Below are 26,220 nucleotides of genomic sequence, written 5' to 3'. Positions count from 1 at the left end.
TGGCCATTGGTAGGTCCTCTTGGGAGAAGTGTCTATTCAGGACCTCTGCCCATTTTTAAATTAGATTGTTGTTTTTTTCATGTTGAGTATTATGAGTTCTTTAAACTTTTTGGATATTAACTCCTTATAAGATGTCATTAGCAAATATGTTCTCTCATTCAAAAAGTTGTCTTTTCATTTGGTTGATCATTTTCTTTGGTTGGCAAAAAATTTTAGGTTGATGTAGTCATTTGCTTAGTTTTTAAGAGATCAGAAAAAATATTTGCTAAGAGAAATGTCTGAGATTTTACTGCTATTTTTTCTTCTAGAAATTTTATGGTTTTGAGTCATACACTTAAGTCTTTAATCCATTTTGAGTTTATTCTTATGTGGTCTCAGAAGGTGGTCTAGTTTTATTTTTTCCCAATAAAACATTTAAACATAAAAAATAATTTTATTCTTATTTTGCTCTTGCTTATATTCACTAAGAAAAATAGAAATTCATCAAAATCAAAGCCAGAGATTTACAAAGTTTTATAAAATTAACCTAAGTATAATAGTTTTTAAACTTGAAATTTTAACCCAGGAAGTAGCTATTTCAGAGTCTTTCTGAGGATCTGATTACCCAACTTAAAATTGCCCCCATAATTTTCCATGTCATCTTGTTTTATTTTCCTTCATAGACCTACTTACTAAGTTAAATCTTATTATTAGTTCATTTGCTTCCTTATTTATTATTATCTCTTTTCTGAATGGTAACCTGGGATAGCTTGTTCTCCTGTTTTCCTAACACTTACAATCTTGTCTAGTATATACTAGGAGTTCAGAATGTATTTTATTAAGTTAATGTTTGTGCATGTGACATTTTTCCAAATGTATACATGGACATTGTCAACAAATATAACAAACAGAGTTCTCTGTTTCAATAAATCTAGGAAATCCTATTTCTTATATTTTACTCAGAATGATATTCAATGTATTTTAGCATATCAAGGGATGTTCAGAAAATGAAGTAAATTGCTTAACTTTGATGATCAGAGCATTTTCCAAATCTTCTGCGAAATATTTTCTTAGAGTAACAAAATGGAGGCTTTCCGAAAATGAGCAATCTAAAATATAAATTCTGAAATTATGGCAAACTCAACAAAGCATACAGGAGTTTTCCGAGTGTGGGAATATTTGGTGAAAGTGGTTTCACAAGTCCCTAATTCCTCATGAAAGACACAATTGCTAGCTGGTTATGATGTTCTGCCAACCTTGGAAGAGGTCCTCAGGTCATTGAAACTCAGAAGGGATGTGTTCAAACCTCTTACATACTAAACATGTCACTATGAAACCTGAGCATAATTACCTGCTGTGGTTGCAAAACTACAGTTTATAAGCCGTATCTCCTGGATCTCACCTCTGGGTTGGAGATAGAAATGCTTCCAATAGCTCTATATTATAATTATGACCAGGCATCAAAATTGTGGAGGTCTATTGAACCTATACTGGGATAGCAGTTTCAGGACATGTAAATTGTTCGTGAGCAATGTCTTCCAGGGAATGACCATACTAGACCCAGTGGCCTCCTCCACCAAAAAAACTCTTAAAAATAATATTCCAGGGAACTAATATTACATGTAAATATTTTAGAAACACTCAGGTAGGCAATGCAATAAGTGTGTACACATTAAACTGAATATTTTTTTTAAAAAAATGTATTCTATTTGCACCTTGAGTGAAAATACCTTGACATGACAAAGTTTCAATTTTCATGTATCTATTTTGCTTTCAGATAAATATAGTCAATGTCTGCTAGCTTGATATTTGTCATGCCACTCCAACCTAGAGGTAAAACTTGGGTCACTCTTGATTATTTTAGAAAAAATAAAAGTTCAAAGTACACCAAACATTGCATTTCATTCTATTTTCCTTTTGATATTATAGAGTTGAGGGATTTCATCAGTTCCTGTCCCTGAGCTACAGAAAAGAGAAAGGCTATTTTCCTCCATTTTTAAATTGGCATAAATGTCCATGGTCCTTTAATAAAATTACAGAGACTATTTTTCTTTACATATTTATGGCAACCTTTCTGACCCCTGGACCAGAGCATTCGGGGAAATGCATAATTCTCTCCCTTTCCATCAGTTAACGAGCGTGCCCTTGTTGCAGATGCAGAATGCCCTTCGGAGTGTTTCTCTAGCTTTTAGCCACAAATAATGGAGACAGCAGAAGGTTTTGCATCATTACTGAAAGGTACCCTAGATTGATGCAGCATGCTGATTGCTTCAATAGGAGCTACAGTGAATAATCCTCAGAAATCACCTATTGCCTAGCTGCTAGGCCCTAGCATACAGATGCCCTAGGTTGAAGCATAGCCCACCACAAAAAGATGAATAGATTTCTTTCAAAGATATAATCACTTATGTACCTGCTACTTTTCATCTTTGCACCTTGTGGAAGGATCCAAATAGAGCTGTGTACTTATTTCAAAGACTGTTTGGCTTCCTGGGCAGAGGGCAAAATAAGGTTCACTATAGACTCTTTAATTCAATCATAAATTGTTTGAAGTTGTCATGCTCCTTTGTAGATCATATAAATGTCCAAAATACATGTTGATACTTTGTCCATAAATTCATAGAGAATCTGACTCTGGTCTCAGCACGTTTATTTATTTCATTATTTCTCGAAGTAGGATTGGAAAAAACTGAACAAAAATTGAAAAGGTCAGCAGGAGCTGGTGGAAAACAAAATTTGTTTGGAATATCTCTAGCAATTCCTTAAACTAAAGTTTCTTCTAAGTTTCCATTCAGAATACCCTCATTTTGAATCTTCACTTCTGTTACTCTAACCATATCACATAAATGTGCACAAAATATAAGAAATAAAATTTTAAATTGATTGTTATGGAATGAGAGAGAGAATGACAATATAATTGGTGAAGTTCAGCATATCTCAACTTCCTATTTCGTTCTGAAAGGTAATGTGTGTGTTTTCTTTAATTAATGATTTTCATGTTTCTGTCTTCATATAGTATTTCCCACATATTCTTACAGATAGTCAAATAATTATATTATGAATGAATGTGATTCTAGTTATGTTTCTTCAATAAAACTCAATGTGCTGTTTAGTTCTCCTTTTTTATTATTTCTTAATTAGTATCAGCAATGCATATGCAATCAATTACTATCTGTAAGATTATGATTCTTAATTTTATAATTTTTACCGCCAGCTTGATCTTTCCTTTAAGCTCTGTTTCCTTATATTCAACCACTTACCAGATAATTTACATTTGAAAATATCAAAGGGTGTCTCAAACATATACAGAACCCAATAGGAGCCCATGTCAGCTCCTAAACTGTGACTTTCCTACTGTTTATGGGTTGAATTGTGTCCCTTGCAATAATCATATATTGAAGACCTAATCTGAGTGAGGTATTTTTCCTAATGCATTTCATAATGTCACAGTGTAAAACGTACTATCAATAAGATGTGGGCAGAGTGCTGTGAGAATCCAGAGAGAGTGCACCTCATTTAGCACTGTGATGACAACAAAGGACTCTGGGGATGGTGGAATCTCAGCTGAATTATGAAGAGTAACATGTAAGTGGCAGATAAGGGGAAAGGGCATGTGATAGAGGACACCTTTAATAGAATTAGAGGCATAGTGAATCTGATCCATAAATGGAACTGCATGAAGTAATGTGAAAATATTAGGCTCAGATAATATATATGAAACGGCTAATTTGCTACTCTGCTAAGTATGTTTTAGCTTTATTTCTTTAAGTTAATTAAGCAATATTCAAAAATTTTGAACATAGAACTGGCTTTTAGGGATATCTCAATTCAAAAATACAAAGAAACAATTAGATGGAAGTGTCACTGAAAACAAGGAAAACAGAAGTTTCTTAGCAGTGACAAATTAAAAGGGAATGACAAAAATACAGTGACAGCAGGATGGAGAAGAAAGAAAAATGCAAGAAAAATTATGTGAGAAAAGATACAGGATTTACAAAAATGGTGATGTAGGTAAACCAGTACTCACCTCTTCCACAACCACATCAAAATTACAATTAAACTACCTAACAACCATAATTTAGAACTACCTGAAATCTGGTTGAATGCAAGTCTTACAACTAAGAAATTAAAGAAGAAGCCACTGAGACTGGTAGGAGGGGTGAAGACTCCGAGCAGAGGCATGGAACAGGGTGGACCCACACCCACGTGTGGCAATTTAAAATGAGGAGGGATATCTTGGCTGTGGAGGATTCAGTGCCAGAAACAGAGTCCCCATATCTTCTGGCTGTAAAAACCAGCAGGGATTTTTGGCTGAGTGAAACAGAGGCTGCTTGAGTCCCAGGTAGTTCCTCTTAAAGGGCCCACACACTGACTTCTCAGACTAATAGCAGCAGCTTGAAAGGCATCAGGGGCATTCAGGGAGGAACTAACTTGTCGGGAATCAGGGCAAGAACTGGAGGGGCAGTTTTCTCCCAGACAGAAGTGCTGACAGAGGCCGTTGTTGACAGGTAGGCATCCTATCTGAATTTTCCATCAACCTGGCTCACATCCCTCCCCCCCCACTCTGGTGATTCCCCTTAGACCCTGCCACTCTCTACTTGCAGGCTCATCCAAGCTCTTTCAATGGCTTTTCCATACAACTGGCCTCTCTTGCCTCATGATTTCAACTTTCTTAAAATCTCTCAAACAAGCAGCAGCTGGAATCAGTGTGCCCCATACCTCTCAACAAGTGGCCCCAGGCCTGGCACTAGTGGCGGCCAACCTTGGTTCACAGTTTGGCCTCTCCAGGGCACCTCCAAGTACAACATGAGTAGCAGCCATCTACAGAGAAGGTAGCTCGTGCCAGGTGGTCCCAGGCAGGGCACAGGCAGTGGCTGACTTTGCACCTCTCAGAAGCCCCCAGAGCCAGTGCACCACGCCAGATTAAAATCCTACCTCTTTCATGAGTGCCACATTCAAGGGGCAGAGTCAGTGAGCACCAAAGTCCCACTGAAGCAAGTCCTGCTCTATAGACTCAGCTCCTGAACAGCAGTTCTTCCACTGTATTCACAGCTGGTCCTCATAGCCAGTTGCCCTGGGGGTAAATCCCTCCCAATAATGCCAAAATTAAAGCCCAAAATGGTATATGTGTTCCAGGAGGCAGGATGGAGAAAAGATCAAACATAAGGTAAAAAAGAATTTGTTTCAGTTGTCTGTTCAAGGAAATATTAGGAAACTGCCATGTTAACACTTTCTCTTTTAATCCAGTGGCCAAACTTTAGTCACATAGACACAGAACGTGGTTTGGAAAGATATTTGTACACAGTAAGGTATGTCTTTAACTTGGTCTCCCCAGTGGTAGGCACAGTGCCTCAAAGAGTATATACTCGAGAAGTAATTGTTAATTAAAAGAATTAATTAATTAAAAAAACTAAACTGCATTCTATCTTGATAAAATACAAATCAGAATTTTTGGAAAAATTTCTGAAAATGAAACAAAATTCTAAGACTTTAAACCCCAAAGAATGATGTTCTCAGAAAGCTAATATGGCATTGCTACAAACTTTGTGACTGTTTTCCAGAGATTACATAAAAAATATTTTTGGAAATTCTCAGTTTCATTTTGGCACATTTTAGATATAGGAATAAATAAATTGCACATTCTTAACTGTCCTGTCTGTAGGCAGCTTTGGCTTGATTAAAAATTGGTTAAGAACAGCAAGTGAGTCAGATTGCTTCTTGAATACTATTAAACAGCAGGCTTCTATCTACTAGAGGAGTGGTAAGTTCTTAAGTGAGCAGGAATTCGTTTTACAAGCACTACACTGAGGGTATTTTTACAGTCACTGAATTTAAAGCCAGGTACATGAAACCTTTTCTTGTAAATGTCAGCTGCCTTGGCTTTCATTAGGCTGTGCTATGGTAAATGCAGCCTCATATAATATTACTTCACACCTCCTTTTAAAAGTTACCAATAATAAGATTGTTAAAAAAAATGGCTTAATTTCTTTTACTTTATTTTTCCCAGGACCTTTCTGAGAACACTCAAAAACTCTTATTTAGGTTCATTTGCACAGATTTCCAACTGACAGTATCTCAGTATTCATCTGAATGCTTCTCCTAAAGTGAAAATCCATATATTCAGTGCCCTAAAGCAGTGGTTCTCAACCTTGGCTGCACATTAGAATCACCTGGGAATCTTTTAAAAATCCTGATTTCTGGGCCTCATCCTCCAGAAATTCTGTTTCTTTGTTATGGGGTGGGGCCACAACATTAGTAACAAAGAAACAGAATTTCCGGAGGATGAGGCCCAGAAATCAGGATTTTAAAAAAAGATTCCCAGGTGATTCTAATGTGTAGCCAAGGTTGAGAACCACTGCCCTAAAGTGTCTGAAGTAATTCAAATTGGAACAAGATGAAAATCAGGTGCCATATTGGCAACATGCTTGGAAGCTCTGAAAGATTTTCTGTCACAGGAAGCCTAACTGTATTTAGGGTATTGATCTTAATCAGAGAAAAACTGGTTTGTGTTAATCTGGGTCAACAATGCCCAGGGGAGGGAATCGACTTGCTGACCAGGGTAGTTGGGCTTTATAAAAAGATATTAAGCTTTAGATGCTTCCTGGGTAGATATTGCACAACTAGGACTACTCTCCTGAGAAGGACTTTGCTGTGTATGCTACTGATCACACACTGAGCTGCATAACTGAACCCCTGGGGCCACTCACTCATTAAGATGCTGATGGCACTCCATTTGGGGGGAGCTCCCTGACCATTCTGCTCTAGAACCTGAGAATTGCTAGAGGTAGAATCCCTGTATACATGGGGGTCTTGTAGTTGAGTCTACAAAGGGGTAGATCTGGTTCTTTCTAGAGGGCTTCTTTCTACCGGGTTATCCACAAAGGAGTAGGGTGAGAGTGAGAGGCTGCCACCATTGTCTGCCTTAGCTAAGCAATGATCTATTCACTCAGCAAACATCTTCATGAGTGTGTACTATGTGCCCAGAACTGTGAAGGGATACAGAGATGAACAAGGCATAATAACTAGCTTAAAGGATTTTGAAATATTTTTAGAAAAGCATGCAGCCTAAAAGTGTACCATGCGGTGAATGTGCTAGCAGGGGCACACGAAAGGTATATCAGTGCAGAGAAGAAACACAAGGGAGACCTAACTGAGCTTTGGATGCCACGTTGGTAGGCTAGAAAATGCTTCCAAAAAAGTGGCATTTATGTTAGTTTCGAAAAGAATGGGACAGTCAATTGGACGAAGATAGAAGTGATTTTGAAGTAGAAGAAATTACATGACAAAAGGTGTGGAGCAGAAAGAACAAGAAAACCATCAGTGTAAGTGCACAGTGAAAGGAAGGCAAGATGCAGCCAGAGAGGTAATCCATCCCTACGTATGTGTGTGTGCCATGCTAGAGGCTGTGTGGCTTGCTCAGGTATATTTTGATACTTAAAGAAATTCAGAGCAGAGGCAAGTTCAGGCTCATTTTTATTAGGTTTAAAATCCAAGAAAAAGTATAAAGTTTTAAAAAATCTTCTTAATACATTTTTAAATTAAGTGAAAGATTGAAAGAGACTTGTTTATAAGGCTAATTGTTGTATTTCACAAATAATTAAAAGATTGGGAAAGGGTTAGTTTAATTTTTATGTTATTTTTAGTACAATAAAAGTGCATACATTTGGAGGAAATAGATGGCTTTTCTTTTCAAGATCCTTGTTTTTTGGCAATAAATAAAAAGCTGAATTATGTTTTCATATCTAAATAAATGTGAATTGATAATAACTAACCTTTTCATTTGTTAAAAAGGTAAAAAGATGTCCATATTTGTTATAGTACTAGTATAAAAATATTAAATATAATTTTGTTGACATTTTATTATGGCCATTTAATGATTACATTTTGCACAAAAGAAAACCAGAAACTTATTCAGAAGAAAACAGAAATAGAAATATTTATGTATAATTTAACTAACATTTTTGGAAAGGTAATGTTCTAAACAGTTGTCAATTCTTTATGCAACTACTAATATATATATATATATATATATATATATATATATATATATATCCATTATTTATATAGTTTCAAATATGGGAATCTTGCCATCTAAAATTCAAGTATGTTGCCAATGGTGTGTTCATACTGAGTCACACAGGAATGGAATGACAAGGTAATAGCCTTTGGAGTTAAACACACTTGAGTTTGAATCCTGATTCTGTCACTTACTTTCACTTCAACATTGGGCAAGTCATTTAATCTCCCCTAAAACTCAGTTTCCTCATCTGTAAAACAGGATTAATAATATCTGACTTTAAATAATATTTCACATCTTCATATAATGTACTCTTTGTATATATATTTTAAATATACATTTACAATAACAGAATATGTACTTAAAATCCCAGAAACATAATTGGATTTCTAATTTTGTAAATTATATAGTAAATATTATTATTGCTTCTAAAGTGGACATTTGAACAGAAATTTCCATACAATATAGAAATTCTCAATATAATTTGCATTAAAGTCTACACTTGATTAGAAGCATTCAGGCTCCAAAGGGATGAGGACTGGAAGCATAAGGACTGAATTTACAATTTTTTTCAGCTTTGATAAGATATAAAATTGACAAAATTAAAGATAATATACATAATAATATATATAAAGTACCAGTTCATGCTAGTTCTTCCTTTTTAGGTTTTACAAATCCATTTTTCCCCATTTCACTTGGCATTTGTTTAAATTTTTTTTTATTATTGATAGTATTACAGATATCTCCCATTTCCCTCCCCCCTACCCACCTCTTCCCAGCCTCTACTCACCTCCTCAGGTTTTCACTACCCTATTGTCCATGTCCATGGGCTATGCATATAAGTATATAAGTTTTTTGGTTTATCTCTTCTCTTCTCCCCAACCTCACATTGAGGTATGTCAGTCTGTTCCATGTCTCTTTGGGTCTTATTTTGTTGGTCAATTAATTTTGTTCATTAGATTCCACAAATAAGTGAGATCCTGTGATATTTGTCCTTCTCAGTTTGGCTTATTTCACTTAGCATAATAATCTCCAGTTCCATCCATGCTGTCCCAAAGGGTAAGAGATACCTCTTTTTTACTGCTGCATAGTATTCCATTGTGTAAATGTCCCACAGCTTTTTTATCCATTCATCTACTGATGGGCCCTTGGGCTGTTTCCAGATCTTAGCTATTGTAAATAATGCTGCTATGAACATAGGGGTGCATATACTCTTTCTGATTGGTGTTTTGGGATTTTTAGTATATGTTCCTAGAAGTGGGATCACTGGGTCAAACAGAAATTCCATTTTTATTTTTTTGAGGAAACTCCATACTGTTTTCCATAGTGGCTGCACCAATCTTCATTCCCACCAGCAGCAAACCAGTGTTCCCTTTTCTGCACATCCTCACCAGCACTTGTTGTTTATTGAATTTTTTTATGATAGCCATTCTAACAGGTGTGAGGTGATGTCTCATTGTGGTTTTAATTTGCATTTCTCTGATGATTAGTGACTTTGAGCATTTTTTCATGTCTCTTAGCCATTTGTATGTCCTCTTTGGAGAAGTGTCTATTCAGGTCCTCTGTCCACTTTTTAATTGGAGTGTTTGTCTTCCTTTTGTTGAGTTGTAGGAGTACTTCATATATCATTTAGGCACTTTTTTTTGTTTTCATCTCAATGGGGACCTAAGGAACAAAAACTGAAGGATAATCTCCCAGGCTGCCACTGGGAAGTGAACTTCAACATCTCAGACTCTGTGCGGATTCACATAGGACCAGGGACTTCTAGACATCTAAGCTCATAACAAAACTTGTGAAATGTAATCTCTGAGTTGGGGCTTAAATATCTGTAGAAAGTATGTCTAGTACATTGTATTATAAGAGAAAGAGTCCTTCTGCTGCTAATTTATTCATTCATGAATCAAATTCTTATGACACTTAACCAGGTCTTCTGCTAAACCTTGGGAATACAGTGATGAATAAGAAAGACAAAATCCCTGTCCTCACAAAATGTGCACATTCTAGTGGGGAGTGACAGACTATAAACACGTAAACAAATTAATGACGACACAATTTCAAGTTATGCTGAGAGCCATGCCGATGCCCACTAGCCAGAGACCACCAGGAACACACTCACACAAAGTGGGGTTTACTGGCACTGGAGATATTCTGTGGGGAATTGTGGGGTTGGCCTCTCAATAATAGGGTACAAATAGAGGTTTTTTAGAGAATCGGGGTTTGTGTTCAAGGACCTGAAGAATATTCCAGAAGTGTGGTTTTGCTCTGGCTTGGATGCTTTAAGACAGTGAAGGCAATGCCAGGGTTGTCGTATTGGTGCATGAGGTGGAAAAATGAAGCAGAAGTAAAGCAGTAGTAAAGAAGCAGCAGCCACTCAAATTATGTGGGAAAAGGGATATGGGATCATTTCTGTGGTTTGTAGTGTTCTTGTTTTTGTTTTTGCTCAGACATGATTACAAAGTGGTAGGTCTTGTTTATTGTCTTTTGCCATCCTCCATAGAATGACCCTGTCTGAAGTTGAAGTTCTATAAAATTGTTTACGTTTAACAGGAGAACACCATGGCCTCGCTGTTGGTGCCAGGACAGCTCCCAGATGAAGGCTTGTCAGTGGTTGCTTTTTTTTTCAAATATGAAGAAAAACAAAGCAAATTAAATGGAGATATTGACTCAGAGATAAATGTGTGTTTTTTTAAGATAGAGTGTTAAGGAAGGGCTTCATTATACATGCATACATGTGCAGAGATCTAAATGATGTGAAGAAATAAACCATGAAAAGGCCTGGAAAACATCGTAACAATTAAAGTAATGGTTGATATGTTGTAACAATGAGGCTGAAAAATGCAGTGTCTTAAATAAGTTAGATATTCATTTCTCTTTCAACAGTCTGGTTGGTCCAGGATGGTGAGACAGCTTTGTAGCACAAAGTAGGTAAAGGCCTTAGGCTCTATTGATCAGTGTCATCCTTAAGAGAATGGTACCCATTTGTGTGATTAAAAAAATTCACATTTAGGAAAAAAAACAATTAGCAAAAAAGCAAAATTCAGGGAATGAGGTTTCTCTTTAAGTTCTACAGGAGCCACATGTTGTACCCATTTTTTCCACTGAGTATCTGATTAGCTCCAACATTCATTCCTGGTGATGGGGTGGGGGGTGGAGGGGGCTGGAATGCATCTCTAACTGGATGTCCTGTGTGCGCAGCAAAGAAGGCTTTTCTGCCAGAGAGCTTTCCAGGAAAGAGGTGTCAGCAGCTGTGAAGGCTACAACGAGGAGAAACAAGCTGGATATGTAGAGGAATAACAAGAGGCCAGTGTGACTGGAGGAGAATGAGTGGAGTTAGACAGAGAAGCAGGCAAATGCCAGATTACTTAAGGCCATCTAGGACAGAATTCGGGTTTTATTCAAAATGTAATGGAAAGACATTGTGGGATATTGAGAAGTGATGTGTGGCATTATCTAATTGTAAAACTTTTTTCAGCCATATGAATGTATATGGATAAAAATAATAAAATGGAGAGCAGCTAGGAAGAAATTGCCATAGTCCCGGGGTGAGAACTTTTGGCTCAGGGCAGTAGTGGTGGATGTGGCAAGAAGTAGGTGGACTTGAGATGTATTTTGGGTGAAAACCCAGCAAAAGTCCTTAATGGGAGAAATGGCAGGTATGTATTAAAGGAAAGAGTTGGGAATGACTACTAGATTTTCAGCCTGAGCAGGGTGTGGGGCAATTTAGGGAGATGAGGGAGTTAAGGAGTGACCCTCAGACGAGAATAGACTAATTCTCTATTGAAATGAACAGTTCCTCCATTGAAATGGGAGAGTGAGGGTTAAATGAAGGGTGGTGTTACATTTGGTGGTAAGGAAAGTATGTAATTTTCTTTTTATTGCTTTTAATTTTTAGTGAAATAATTAGAACAACATCTGATATGAGGAGACTGATGAGTGTTACAACTGGGAATAGGAGAGAAGGTATAAAACAAACTTCAGTGAGAATCAGAGGCAAACTTTATTAAGCAAATGTAGTAGGAGTTCTGGGTAGCACTAAGGACTTGAGATTTGTGATCAGAAAATTTAAGTGTGACTTTTCAGCAGCATTGAGTGTGTTTTTTCAGTTGTGTTCAGCTTCTCAGGTGAGGCCAGAATTGGGGGAGATTTCATTTTAATAGTATTTTCACAGGCTTACATAATGCAGCACAGGAAGTTGAGGGACACAGGGGAGGGAATTTAATTTGGACCATAGAATCTAGATCAAGTAACTAGCAAAGTGAGGGCATGAGTAGAAAGTGAAGAGTGAAAAAAGGTGGGGACAATGGATTAAATGGGATCATAAATGTTGGAGTGGGAGTGTTAGATTATATGAACTGGAAACAAAATATGATGTTTACAGAGTAGAGTGCTTAAGAATTGAAATTTTGGGGAGGCTGAATTTATTGGTAGTGAAAAGTTCTGTGATATGACTGTGGAAGTGATTGGGTGAGATGAAATGGATAAAGTGTTTATTATCAGAAGTGAAGGTGTAAGGGACTGGGAAGGAAAATTATTGAATAGATCTTCTACAAGTATGTGGAAGTCCTCAAGGATAATGAATGAAACAAGTAATTAATTAGGAGATCAGCAGGTGTTTTGTTTTGTTTTAAACACAGAAGGTTAATATGTGAAATTATATTACGCTCTATAGTTTTGTAAGGGAAAAGGAAAGATGGCATGAAAGTGGCCAGAAAAACTTACACCTAGCTATTAATATGTTCCAGGCAACTTTTTCAGCATTTTACACATATTGGACTACTTTATATCCTTCTCCACTCCTCATTTACTTTCCACATTTTGCAGTTGAATAAACAAGTTAAATAAATTGTCCAAGGTTACTAGTGAATCGTGAAGTTGCATCTGGGCATTCTGACTTCAGAGCACACACTCTAGTCACTACAAAATAGTTTCCTTCTTAGGGTCAACACTTCGGCACTTTTTAATGTTGAAGTTTATAGGATAGTAAAGATGGTGGGGTGGTGGTTGTGAGAAGGCATGATTTTAACAGGAAAACCCAGAGATCAGTGGGCTGTTCTTAAGTACTACTGAGTGGGGTTTAGGCTAGGGGAGGAACAATCTCATCAAAGGACATGGAGTTCTCAACGTGTCTTAATTCCAGAACAACGTATTCCCTGATATCTTTCATAGATGGACTAGGTTGCAGGCTATGAGGATTGTTCTTCCTAGACCCTTGTGAGAGTCTAGGATGCCCCTACTAACGGGGAAATGTAAGGATCGTGAAGGCTATGAGACCCACCATAAATATGGTCTCAAACAAAATTTATGAGGATTTATTTCCAATATTCCTTTTGCCTCAAAAATTCCCTCCCAATTAGAAAAAAAAATCAGTCACACATATTTATTGATGAAGTTAAAAATGTAGTTATCATTTACTAAATCATAGTGGGGGGAGCCTATAAATTGTAACCCTTCTAATAGAAGTTAATCTTCATCCTGCACGGTGTGGCTCAGGGGTCGAGCATTGACCCATGAATCAAGAGGTCATGGATTGATTCCTGGTCAGGGCACATGCCCAGGTTTTGAGCTTGATCCCCAGTAGAGGGCATGCAGGAGGCAGCCAATTTATGTTTCTATCTTTTTAGCCCTCTCCCTCTAAATTCCATAAAAACATATTTATTAAAAAGGTATCAGAAAAACATGTGGTCCCTATGGCTTATTTTCTCTTTATTGGCTAATAAGTTCATTTTACAGGAAAACAAATTCAGTTCAAAATTATTTATTAAGATAGGCATAATTATCAATAGTTCATTGATCATCCTTTTAAGATGATCCTATTTTATCACTATTACCTCCCCATATCTGAGAGATTCAGGAGTTGAATATTGGAAAAGAACATGTTTATCTCTCAAAAACATTCAGTCAGATAACAAAAGCAGTACTGTTACTTTTGGGGAGTTAATGATATTTAGGCTAGACTTTGCTGTAGGGCACTGTTATAATCTCTCACAATTTGGTTTAAAATGTCAAACATTTTGACTGTTTAAGTAACCCATTAAGTGCTTTGCCAAATTAGAAAATATTCTATATATGACTTAATTAATATCTACTTCAGCTATACACAACATATCATGCTCAAGATCTAGATTTATTTGAAAACATTTAGTCCAATTTCTATTAATCAGAAAAATCACATCAAATAAACCACAATTGTAGAAGAGACATTTTCACACAGATGTAATTTGATATTTAATTAAAGAATGATAAGTCATGTTCACATGGAAGTAAAATATTTAACTTCTCAGTAGTAGTAAGAATCTCTTTTGAGTATGTAGGGTCTTCTGGGTTTGTTCTTATATAGTTGCCGTTTCAGAATGTAAGGAATTTTTCTCTTTATAACTTCTTCCTTTTCATTTTTGTCATTTCCGTTATCAAGAACATCTTCCTGAATTGCCTGCAAGACAGACAGGATATGAATGAAACTTACATGCATGAAGTTTTCCATTTCAGAGTGTTAATTTCAACACATGATTTATTCTTTATTTAAAGATATTTTTATTGATTTCAGAGAAGAAGGGAGAGGGAGAGAGAGAGTTAGAAACATCAATGATGAGAGAGAATCATTGATTGGCTGCCTCCTGCATACCCCCTACTGAGGATCGAGCCCACAACCCGGGCATGTGCCCTTGACTGGAATCGAACTTGGGACGCTTCAGTCTGCAGGCTGATGCTCTATCTATTGAGCCAAACCAGCAAGGTTGATTTATTCTTTTTTTATATTAATGTCTTCTTGTTATGATAATGATCAGAATTTTAAAAATTGCCGCAAATGAGAGATAACTTAGTTATATACATATACTAGTATATTTTGCTTTTGTTTTACCTCCCAGTGTTGAAAGGCCCTGCTGTGACAGATATTTCGGATCTGGTATATTGTCAGCATTGCTTCCAAGCTAAAGTCATCCACGGCAATGGGGAATTTCCTTCTTGCAACAAGCTCCTCTTCATGAAACTCTCCTGTTTCCTCAGCTTGTCCGTCCAGGTTATTTATAAGGCTGCAAAGACTCAGCAGAGTCATTTTCCAAGAGGGGACACTTGCCTTACTGACCTGAAATTTAAAAAATAGATATTGCATTTAAAACTTTTATGAATAAGAAACAAATTTATATTGTGCTAAGTTACTATAGTTTAGAGTTAATTGTTACTTTAGTCTAATAAATACACTGTCCTTAATTTTGTCACTTCATATCACAAAGTTGAATAGTGCCAATATTCTCTAGTCTCATATTCTCTATTTTAAAAAATTGCAATAAGTAATGAACACATACATGAACAAAGCAAGAAAGAAAAAAAGAAATGACAGTAAGTAGAAATATATAAATATAGATGTATATGACAGCACGGGTGAAGATATTAAATATACCATTCCTTCTTAATTACACTCCAGTTTAGCGTCTAATGGAGCAGGAACTAAGGTGTTACTAATAGATTTGGACAATCAGAGTAGTGAGAGACCACTAATCTATTTCACACATTGAGATGACATAGGCAGCATCACAGCTCACCAATTTATTTGAAAATTATAATACTCTCGAGTTCTTGCCTTTTACCATTATTACCATAATCAACCACTCTCCCATGTGCCAACTATAATCAATGAGAAAACATAAGGACAAAGGAGAACCTAAATGTGACATAATTAGTAAAAATTAAGAAGCATTTCAAGCAGCATAGATGAAAGAAAGCACAAATTTTTTTCTAAACGACATTAAAAAATGGAATGACTACTAAAGCTGTGATGGAAAGACTCAATAACAATAATTTCAGGTGTCAATTCTCTCTGAATTAGTCTCCAAATATCCAACTGAAAATCAAAGTTCCAATTTGGAAAATATGGGGAGGCTAGAAGTTAGAAGAGGCTATTTGTCAAAATAATTATAAAGTTAATTGGGAAGTATGAATGTGTGAGTATAACCACAAAGATTTAGAAAAATAGAATGGTAATGAGGAGGAACTTACTTTACCAGATATTAAAATGTATTTTAAAACTTCAGGAATTAAAGGAGTGAGTTAATAGAGCATGAATAAACATAAAACTCAACAGAAGAGAATATAATGTTCAATAATAGATCCAAGTATATATGACAGTGTAGCATAGAGCACAGTTTTTATTTGAAATCCTTGGGACAGTTTGGCTATGAGAAAATTTGATTTAGAGCTAATAATATTTTTTCTTGACATATTATAGTCTAAATATCCAGATGGATCAGATATAAATAAAATACTGTTTAAACATATACAATGCATTTTATAAGCTTGGAAAGGTATTATTAAACAAATATCCAAAACAGAATTCATAAACAAGAAGATAATTTAAATACATAAATGTGTAAATTATCTTTCTGGAAAATTAACATCCTGAACTAAAATCAAAAACAAGCTATCATGTAAAAGCTGGCACAATGTGTTAATATTCTTAACAAAGGTAGAGCTCTTCAAAAAGAAAATGCTGAATATCCCAATTTAAAAAAGTAAATTTTAATGTTGAATAAGTAATGTGAGCAGACAAGTCACAGAATCACATATGAAAGAAATATGTGGAATGATGTTCAGCTTGGCTACCATTAGATCAGACTTTAAAAAGTACAAGTACACTCAATGGTGTACTTATGGGGACCTTTCTTAATAAAAGTATACCAAACCAGCAAACATAATTCTATGTATACAGAAGGATCGTTGTAGCTAAAATATGCTCATCCAATTAGAGAAGAGAAACTTGAGATGGTAAGACCTGAATTGGAGCATTGCTTCAGAAATTAGACAGGAGCTTTCTTATCAAACATCCCAGTGTTGTCACAGGGATTGCACCAGGTGATGCCTCACCTCAGCATTTGATTTTCTTTGAAAACATCTGTTGGATGGGAACCCTGTTCTCTAACTCTACGTTCAGATGCACAGTGGATATGTCAACACAGTGTGGTAGCACATAAGCAGGTCTATTCTAATTGAGTTTTATTCCTGGGTACAGGTTACCAATAGGAACCTTGTTTTCAAGACCCCAGGAGAGGAATAATAGGGTCCAGTATACAAAGTTTTACTTAATTCAGTAAAAACAATGAGCAGGTACAGATAACACTTCTGTTATAGGAAGAACTTAAATCCAGCCACGAATTTAATGTTAATGTCTAGGAGGTCATAACTCCAACCACAGCATTTCAAAATAAAAGATGAATGAAAGCAAGCAATGGTAACTACCCACTTCCTTAAGAGCAAAGAGTTCATAAGTCACAGTTGCAGGATTAAATCTCAAGGCTTCTGTTTGCCACTCTGTTGCTCTTTATACTCTACCACATGTCTTTCATGAATTGTCATGAACTTTCATTTTTAATTTAGGAACTCCATTTTACTTTCCCCAATATAATAAAAAAGGCAAAATGTCACCGAGTTCTCATTTATGTATTTAACTTGAGGCCAATATACCTTTCATCACACACAATTTGGTAGGAATGGAAACAAGATTCCTTTAAATACATGTACACATCCACATAAATAATATGTGACTATTTAATTAAAGTTACAATATACTGATTGATAGGCACTATAATTTCTTTCCCTGTCACATCAACACCCTTAACTCCTTTGAACTCAAGGAAAAGTTCCCCGAAAAAGGAAATGCCTCCCAATGAACATTTCAGCCTTTATGGGAAGTTATTACTATAGGAAAAGGACACCATGTTTATAATGAGAGTTCCTATGTTTTCCAATCCATGGTTTAAAAAAAGAAAAACTTACCTTTGATGTGTGCACATTGGTCAATAAATCTGCTTCGAATGCTTTCATTTCCTCTTCTGAATCTGAGTGAAATCAAAACCACATGTTTACTATATAATCACATATCATATTGAACCTCCAGATTTTAGATATATCTTTTAAAAAATTACTCTTAGATGCATGCTCTTTCCTATATATGCATTCTACTTAAAATAGTAGTCAGGAAAAATATTTTGTAGTTTTATTTTAGACTAAGAGGCAGCCAGAGTAATAGAAGCACTTCTAAGAAAATAAGCACATAATTGTATGGCAAAAGGACTGTTGATGATTTGGAGTTATTTAATCTCTAAATTTCAAAATTAAAAAACTGATTATATCGTATACTAGAAATGTCATCATATGTGCTGCTTAACATTCACCAGCAATAGTTTACATATATAGAATATATGCACACTGGTCTTTTTAAAAGCAGCATCATGAAAAGGTGTGTGCAGACTTTCTAAAGACAAAAACAAAACAGAGAGAATTGCTTACTGATAATTTTAGAATAAATAGGACATTCAGATTTACTTGAGATGCTATTTTACAAAACACACTGTGAAACATGAAAGAATGACTATTATTTGTGTTTGTCTACTTAAAAGAAAATCCAAGTATGTGTACTTAGCAATTTTATAACAGTCCATTAAGGAAATTGCTTAAATAACACTTATGTCCATTAATACATGTATGATAGCATTAAAAATGGATTTCTGATTTTTTAAGATTGTCATTTCCAGTTTCCACTAATGAATATTCTACACACACACACACACACACACACACACACAAAGACTGAAAGGTAATAAAAAAATTAAAGAACACTACAATAAGATGACTTAATTCAAACACACTGACATGTATCTCATAAAGCAAAGCAGAATTTAAAAAGACTCTATCTTCTTTGCACTATACACTCTTATTAAGAAGAAGTGTGGCACTTGGAGAAACCACTTGTTAAATTGTATCTAGGAACTAAATTATACCAGGGATCATTTTCTCCTATTATTTTTAGGGGCACAATCTGTTTTTCAAAAGAAATAAAAATCTCTTTAGGCATTCATGAAAAATTTATCCTGAAATCCCCATAAATTTTGGCTTATCACAGTAAGAACTTTCAAATTTGTATAAATGAAATATTTAATCAATAATCAAGTTTTACTCACATGCTCTAAGTATACCTCTAAGCTCTTGCAATTATTAGATAAAAACATAACTTCAGAAAATGTGGTATTTATCTCATTAAAAAATTTACAAACTCAGGAGTTCAAGGTATTTCAAAAATCAAAAGAATTAAAAATTTTGATAAGATTTGTATCTTCTGCTAGATTAAATTTCATAATTTAAATAAAATCATAGAAGTTTAAATTAAACATTTCAATGTCATATCTACCAGATAAAAAGTATAAGACAGGTTAAACTATTTTTCCAGCATTCAGTCTCTGTTTTCTTTTTCATTTTGATGTGATCATTTAATTATTTTAAAAACTGAAGTATATTGTAGTCACTATAGTTTTGATATTTTTCTAAATTTAAATCTCATTTTTAAGATGAATTATTGATAATTACTTAGAAATATATGGCTTCTCCTTAATTATCACATGCAAAACACTCTAGGTAAATACTTTTAATTAATATAAGAATGCCAATTTTCCAAATATATTTGTATCAACTTAAATGACATGCAAAAAATGAATTAATTAAAAGGATGACTATTATTTGTCACATAAAAATACTATGTGAAGTATATTCTCAAAAAAGGATTTGAAATATTTTTGTATTTTTCTAGAAATAATTGTTTACAAGTAATGCTTCATTTATTTATTAATTAACCATCAATTTTCACATTGTTTCTTAGCGTACACACATTTAAGACACATTATTTGGGGGAGGGAGAAGCCCCTGCCTCCTAAGAGAATGACTGAGACTGAGACAAAGCAATTGAATGGCATGGGTTTTCGTGAAGGCTTCACACTTTGACAGGCACTGCATCTGTACTTCTCATTAGATAGTGACCAGCCTAGTTTAAGTTTTAGGTGTTGTTTTTTTTTTTAATTTTCTCTAGTAATTATATTCCAAAGAAGGACCTGAAGTGTTTCATTAAAATCCCTCTTATTGCCTTGCAGATTGAAAAACAGTAATCTTTTCGTTCTTATAATCATGAAGACAGAGAAAGAAAATAGGCAGCTTCTATCACTAAAAAGCAATTCCAGAATAAGGGAGAAACTCCCCTCCCTGGATACATTAACGTAAGTGGCAACACACTACAAAAAAAAAAGGAAAAAGAAATCACTTCAGGGAGTTATGAGATGCAGCTGAGCTTACCTGAGCACAGACTCCAGGAGGTGAAAGCCAGGAGGATCATGCAGACCAGCTGGATTTTCATTCCTGCCATCATCTCCTTGAGATTCCTAGGCAGCCAAGTTCATAAACGTCAGACAGGCTGAAGGGGGACTCTCTGTGGTGCTTCCTCTTGCCTTCAGCTGATTCTGAAAGCGACTGAAGTATGAGAGTTGCTTTGACCATCCCCTATATATATACATGCATGCAGCAGGATGATGTCATGAGAGCATACAGGGTTTATCTCTTCAGGATGTGCCCTCCCTTCATCTCCATTCCTCCCCCACTTCCTCCTCCTGTTCTCCTTGGCCCCCCTCCTCTGAAAGTGACATCTTCCCTAATTGCAGCTGCTCCTCCAGATTTCTGACACACAGAAGGAGTCATTCCTAAGCAATTCCAAAGAGCACATAGTAGAAAAGAACTTTCAGTACAATTGTTTCCCCATTTCCTCTCATGCCTGGACTCCAAGAAGTTGTCATTTTGATTTTGTGAAGCATGAGATCTGTCATTTCTAGTACCAGGAACATCTCGAGGATGAATGACTGACATTAGTGATTCTTTAGGTTTGGAAGTTCTTAAAGAGTTAGGGTTCTTTTCTGATAGCTCTGATAAAACGTTTCAGTGTTTTGTGGTTTCAAGACTAATATAGGTCTTAGATAACACAAGCTAAAAGAAGGAAAAAGGTAAAAGATCAGCAGAGAATCAGTTGTAATATTGGGGCTAAGCAAAATAATTTAGATTAAGGAAACAATTAAAAAATACTAGTAACCCTAAGGAATGGGATATTATTTCCTAACAAATTGAAGAGTTTGTTTATAATAAGTAACTGGGAGAATAATTTAATTATGTATGCTGACTTTTGATTACTTTTCTTAGGAAAACAATTTCATGGTTTTAAAATCCAACTATATTGTATCACTGATTGCTATTTTGTGATATTTTCCTCTTTTTCTGTCATCTTTGATGCTATATCCTATTCGTTGTATAATCTCCTTCTCACTGGTTTTCACCATTATATTACATTTCTTTCCCTTTTATAGTCATAAAAATGAGACTGAACTTCAAGAAATGAGACAATCCTAAATAACCACCATTCACCAAAGTCACATTTCTAAGAGAGTGCCTTTATGTGTTTCATTGTTACAAAAAATTGCTCAAAATGTCTTTTGTAGTGAAGCAATCCTCTTGCATTAAGTATTTCAGGATACATGGAGTCATCTGCTGTCGGAAATGTGAATATTTGAAGGTAAAGGTGTCAGGCTTGTTCACTCTTTAAATGTATCAATCATATGGTAACAAGCAAGAAAAAAATCTGTATTGATTTCTACAAAGAGTTTATTTATATGGCATATGTCTGTGAGATTAGCTTCTCCATTTTGCCTTAAACTTAAAGAAAGGAATTAATTTGAAACATTCAATAATTATTTAAATTAGCAAAGAGTCATTCATATAATGTAAGGTTTAGGAATTTAATAATAGCTGACGCTTTTATTACTTTTATTTTGCTTTACAAACTTGCATACAACACAATATTAAACATGACTCACTTGAGCAAAGTTTTATATAAAGTCTAATTGGCAAAGAACTGTAAAATATATACATCTGCAATTTTATCTCTTGCCACTAGGGGGAGAAATAGAAGTTTAAAGGCTGTATTTTCGCTTTAACTGATCACAGAATTATGAGGATTTTGCTTAATTGCTTCTCAATATCAGAGCATCTTTTTGATAGAAACCTTTTAAAGCCACTCTTAAGGAAATTACATATTCTTTGCATGACATGTAAATGTGTTGTTTTGTCTTCTTTAGAATTGCAAATACAAAGAATAATCTTTTAAGATGTGTGCAAGAGGCCTAATAGTAAAAAAGGAAGTGTGATTCCTATTTTCAAGTGATTCCTTTAATATGCAGCTAAGGAAAATGTTGACAAAATTTATTTCTAATTAATTAGAAAAAAGGGGACAGAATGAATAAGGAAATTAATTTTGTTTTAAATATATCACTTGAATATTAGTTGTCAATGTGAGAATTATTTTAAATAAAGGATATATTTGAAAAAATGGGGAAATGTCAAATGATTCAAAATCAAATAGGTGCTATGCACTGTTTTTCTTTTGGGGAAAAAAGTATGTGTAACTTTTTGTGGCCTCTAATTGGTATTTTTTAAAAATCTGTTATTCTTTTCTTTTTCAACACCAATGCCTTCAAGCTATAAAAAAAAGTAAATAATTTGTTTTAGAAGATTACATTACCTGTAGATACTTTCAAAAAGTATTCTAGGGCCCTGCCAGTGTGGCTAGTGGTTGAGTGTTGTTGACCCATGCACCAGGAGGTCACTGGTTGAATTCCTGGTCAGGCACATGCCCAGGTTTCAGGCTTAATCCCCAGTAGGGGGCATGCAGGAGGCAGCTGTTGATGATGTTTCTCTCTCATTAATGTTCCTAACACTCTCCCTTTCTCTCTCTAAAAATCAATAAAACATATACAAAAGTATTCTAGGAAGCACCCAAATTATGTCATTAATGCAGGATTTTAGGCACCTTTCTATGGAGATGAGTAAACTATTTTTATTTTAAAGACTTTATGCCTAAAATACTTCTAACTTTTATTTAATTCTTTAAATAACTCATTAAGAGCTTGAACATTACACTTTGATAATCTTCATGTATTGGCCTTCAGTCTGAGGTCAGCATGGAGTGGCTAATTCTAGGTTTTATCTTTGTATTTAGGTAAATAAGTTTATCTGGATGCATATAGATGCAGCATCTCTACCATATATAGATATCTGAGCTTCTACTGTGACTTAATTAGGCATTTATTAGCTAATGACTTAAAATAATCAACAGAGGTACCTAGAGTATTAATTGAAAAGAGTGGTCTGTAAACTTCTTTAATTTGGAGATGGGAAAGCTCAACAACTACTTGATGAATAGTGGTTCTAAAGTTTAGAGACTTCATCACCCCCTTAACAGATTCCCAGTCTCTCCAACCTCTTTATAGCTTAATACCTAAAACTGAAGCAGTCAGTGGGGTTTTACCATTTGGAATCTGCCCTCCATCATCCTTTTGACTTCCTTGTCTCTTGCTTCCCGACCTTCTCTCTCATTTCTATTTTACGGCCTAACCCAAGTAAACTTTTCTAAGTTTGAATACTGAGAGTAGTCTCATCTACGTCTACTATACCGTGTCTGCTAAATGCTCATTCATTTGTGGTAAATTGTGAAGAGAAACAGAAACTGCCACCCCAAAATATGCCTCTTTGGCGTATTGAATATCTTGAGTTGGCTACTTTTAAGAAACAGCAAACACAGAAGAAGTATGAAAACCAGATAAGGCATGTTTACATTAATTAAGCATTTCTAGTTTTGTAAGGGTGTCTTCCTCTCTGTACCTGAATGAGAAGGATGGCTACATCTCTGGAAACTCTTATCAGGGAAGAAGGCGAATCTGCATTACAACCTTTACCTTGTTTAGTGTGCTTTTCTTGGTAACCTCCCATAACTGGCTTTCTCCCACCCCTCACCATTTTCTTTTGTCCTTAGCTGGAGATGGTATTTAAGGTAGTAGATTAGGCCATTTGGGGGAGTTACTCAGTTTTTCTGGGTATCTTCCAATACAGGAGGCATACTTTCTCTTTTTTTTCTCTTGTTAATCTGTCTTTTTATGACAGAGGGGTCTCAAACAAGAACCTAGAAAGGTAGAGAGAAAGTTATTTTTCCTCCCCTACAACTGTAAACTTCTAGAAGTGAAGGACTGCCACTCATTCGTGTACATCCTCTTCTTCCAAGACTTACAATCCTGAAGTGTCAAATATGTATTTACTAAATTGAATCGAAATACTGATTATCTTAAATTTCTAACATATTTTTCCATGTTTCTATTTGCAACCTTGCTTTCAGCCACGTCTCTAATTTCCGTAATTTAAAACTCTTTCTTTTATCATTAATCTTAATATTTGATGTGAGCCTTTAGCTGTCAGTTTTCTCTGCCCTTTCTCTAGTCATTCTTCTCCCCCCTGACTGGATAAGGCAACTTTAAAAAGCTTTTTAAGAACAGAGCCCTGGGATTATGTGCATTCATCTGCTGAGTGCTTAGGATAAACTGTGGGTTTACACCATTCCTCTAAATGAGTCTCTGGTTTGGAACCATAACCCTGATTCATCTGAACAAACAATGATCTTAATCTCTTTGTAAACTCAATTGGTTTTTCTGTTCAATTAAAGTCCATTTTCTAGATGTACAGATAGTTATACGCATGCACACACCACACCCACATATACTCTCTTCCACACGAAATGCATATGACCCAGACCTTGGAGGCTTAGGTAAATATAAACCAAATATCCAATTTCCCAATCTATATGTAATCATGCTTTGCCCATAATCTCTATAAATACCACATCATTTCCCTTTGGCTCTCTCTGTCTCTGCTTTTGCATCTTTATAGGCAATCAACTTGGAAAAACTGATAATAGATTTTTGCAGTTAAAACATTTTGCCACTTTGAATTTTATAACTCCAATTACAACACAAGCTTTGGCTGGGATTCACATGGCAACAAGTTGCCGTATTTAAGGGAAAATGTTCCATGTTGTAGTTATTGCTGATGTCACTTATAATCTTGTTTCTCTAAAAAAACATGCAATGTCCACAAAATTACTACCTACTATGTGTAATGCTCAAGTAATTTTCCATGTAAACCTCATTTTTATAAGACTAAAATAAAAGCATCACGGAAAATAAAACAAAACAAAAACCCAGTTTTCTCTCCTTTTCTCAGTTTTACAAATTAAAGTGCAATAATACAATGAGATGAATTTTTATTGAAATAAAATCCACCCAAATCCACCCTTATTTATGTTGCAATAGCTCTAGTCTAGCCTCTTTACTACCCAAATCAAACAGATGCACTTGAGCTAGCAGGAGCAGATTCAGAGAAACACTTCCTTTATCTTAAGATCTTAGATGTTAAATTCAGAACACAGTAGTTTATATTATTAGCACTTTGTGGTTTTATCCCCCCCCCCCCCGACTTACTAGTAGATTATTTCCCTAGTGACCCTGGCTTTGAATTTTATCTATTCCCTGGCCACCTCTCAATTTGCATCTCTGACCACCCAAATTGTGTAACAATCACACGCTCAGCCGCTGTATTTAAAGGATCATTAGGCAAACTTGCTGCCTAAAATAAATCATTTGATTCCTCCAAACACCTTTCTAAACATAGCCCCCTAATCTAGTGTTCATTTCATCAATTAAAACCATTACTTATTGAATTGCACAAATCCAAAAACTAGAAGCCATTTACATTTTTTCTCTCCTCACCCACCACTTCTAAGCTATGAAAACCCTCAGGAGTGCAGGGCTGCCACTAACATATTTTCCAAATCTAAGAATTTTTCTCATTCCATTAGCATCACCCAGGTACAACACATCATTGTTCCCTGAGCTACAGCAAGAGCCACTTGGGCAGTGTCCCTACCAACAGTCTCGATCCATTTTGATGCAGTTACCACACAGTAGAAAGAGAAGTGTTTTTTAAATGTAGATCTATGCTTATTATTCTGCTTAAAACCCCCTAAAAAGGTTTCCTGTTATATTTAGAGAAAATTCCTGACTGTGGCCTATATTATCCTGAGTGGGTCTTGCCTCCCTCTCTGCAGTCCTATCCCACCATTCTCTCCTGTCTGTGTATTTCAAGTGCACTGGGCTTCAAGCTTTTTTTCAAACATGACATCCCTTGTTCTCAGAGATCTTCAATAAAGACTGTAGTTAGATTACCGTGCAGCAAACACTCATTCCCTGCCTCCTCCAGAGTGGGTGAAATATACTTTCCCATACTTTGACCATGACTTTGGTCATGAGGCTTGCTTTGCCAATGGGATGTTGGCAAACATATGGGAAACAAAGACTTGCAAGGTGTTTGCTGCATGGGGCTTGCCCTCTTTCTCTTCTTCCACTGACCAAAACCTATCCCTGGATGGTCTCCAAATGAGGTAAAACATGAATCAGAGCCAAACTAGCTGTCTTGCAAAACTGCAGTGTAAAGCAGGGTCACCCTGGCTAACTCACAGACTAGGAAGAGGATTAAATGATTAG

At 35.5% G+C, this 26,220-nt stretch overlaps 1 protein-coding gene across 1 annotated transcript; it reads right to left on the bottom strand.

Moving 5' to 3' along the window:
• Positions 1-13,745: 13,745 nt before the first annotated feature.
• On the bottom strand, positions 13,746-20,290 carry NTS (neurotensin). Its single transcript, XM_006083989.3, has 4 exons — positions 20,108-20,290; positions 17,765-17,826; positions 14,856-15,080; positions 13,746-14,426 (listed from the first exon to the last, which is right to left on the bottom strand). Exons 1-4 carry the CDS (start codon positions 20,178-20,180, stop codon positions 14,274-14,276), a joined length of 513 nt encoding a protein of 170 aa, XP_006084051.1. The 5' UTR covers positions 20,181-20,290; the 3' UTR covers positions 13,746-14,273.
• Positions 20,291-26,220: the final 5,930 nt, after the last annotated feature.

Source organism: Myotis lucifugus, unplaced genomic scaffold (assembly GCF_000147115.1).
Source record: "Myotis lucifugus unplaced genomic scaffold, Myoluc2.0 scaffold_9, whole genome shotgun sequence".
Taxonomy (NCBI): domain Eukaryota; kingdom Metazoa; phylum Chordata; class Mammalia; order Chiroptera; family Vespertilionidae; genus Myotis; species Myotis lucifugus.
The sequence above is the reverse complement of the archived record's forward strand: the minus strand, read 5'-3'. Positions and strand labels throughout refer to the sequence as shown.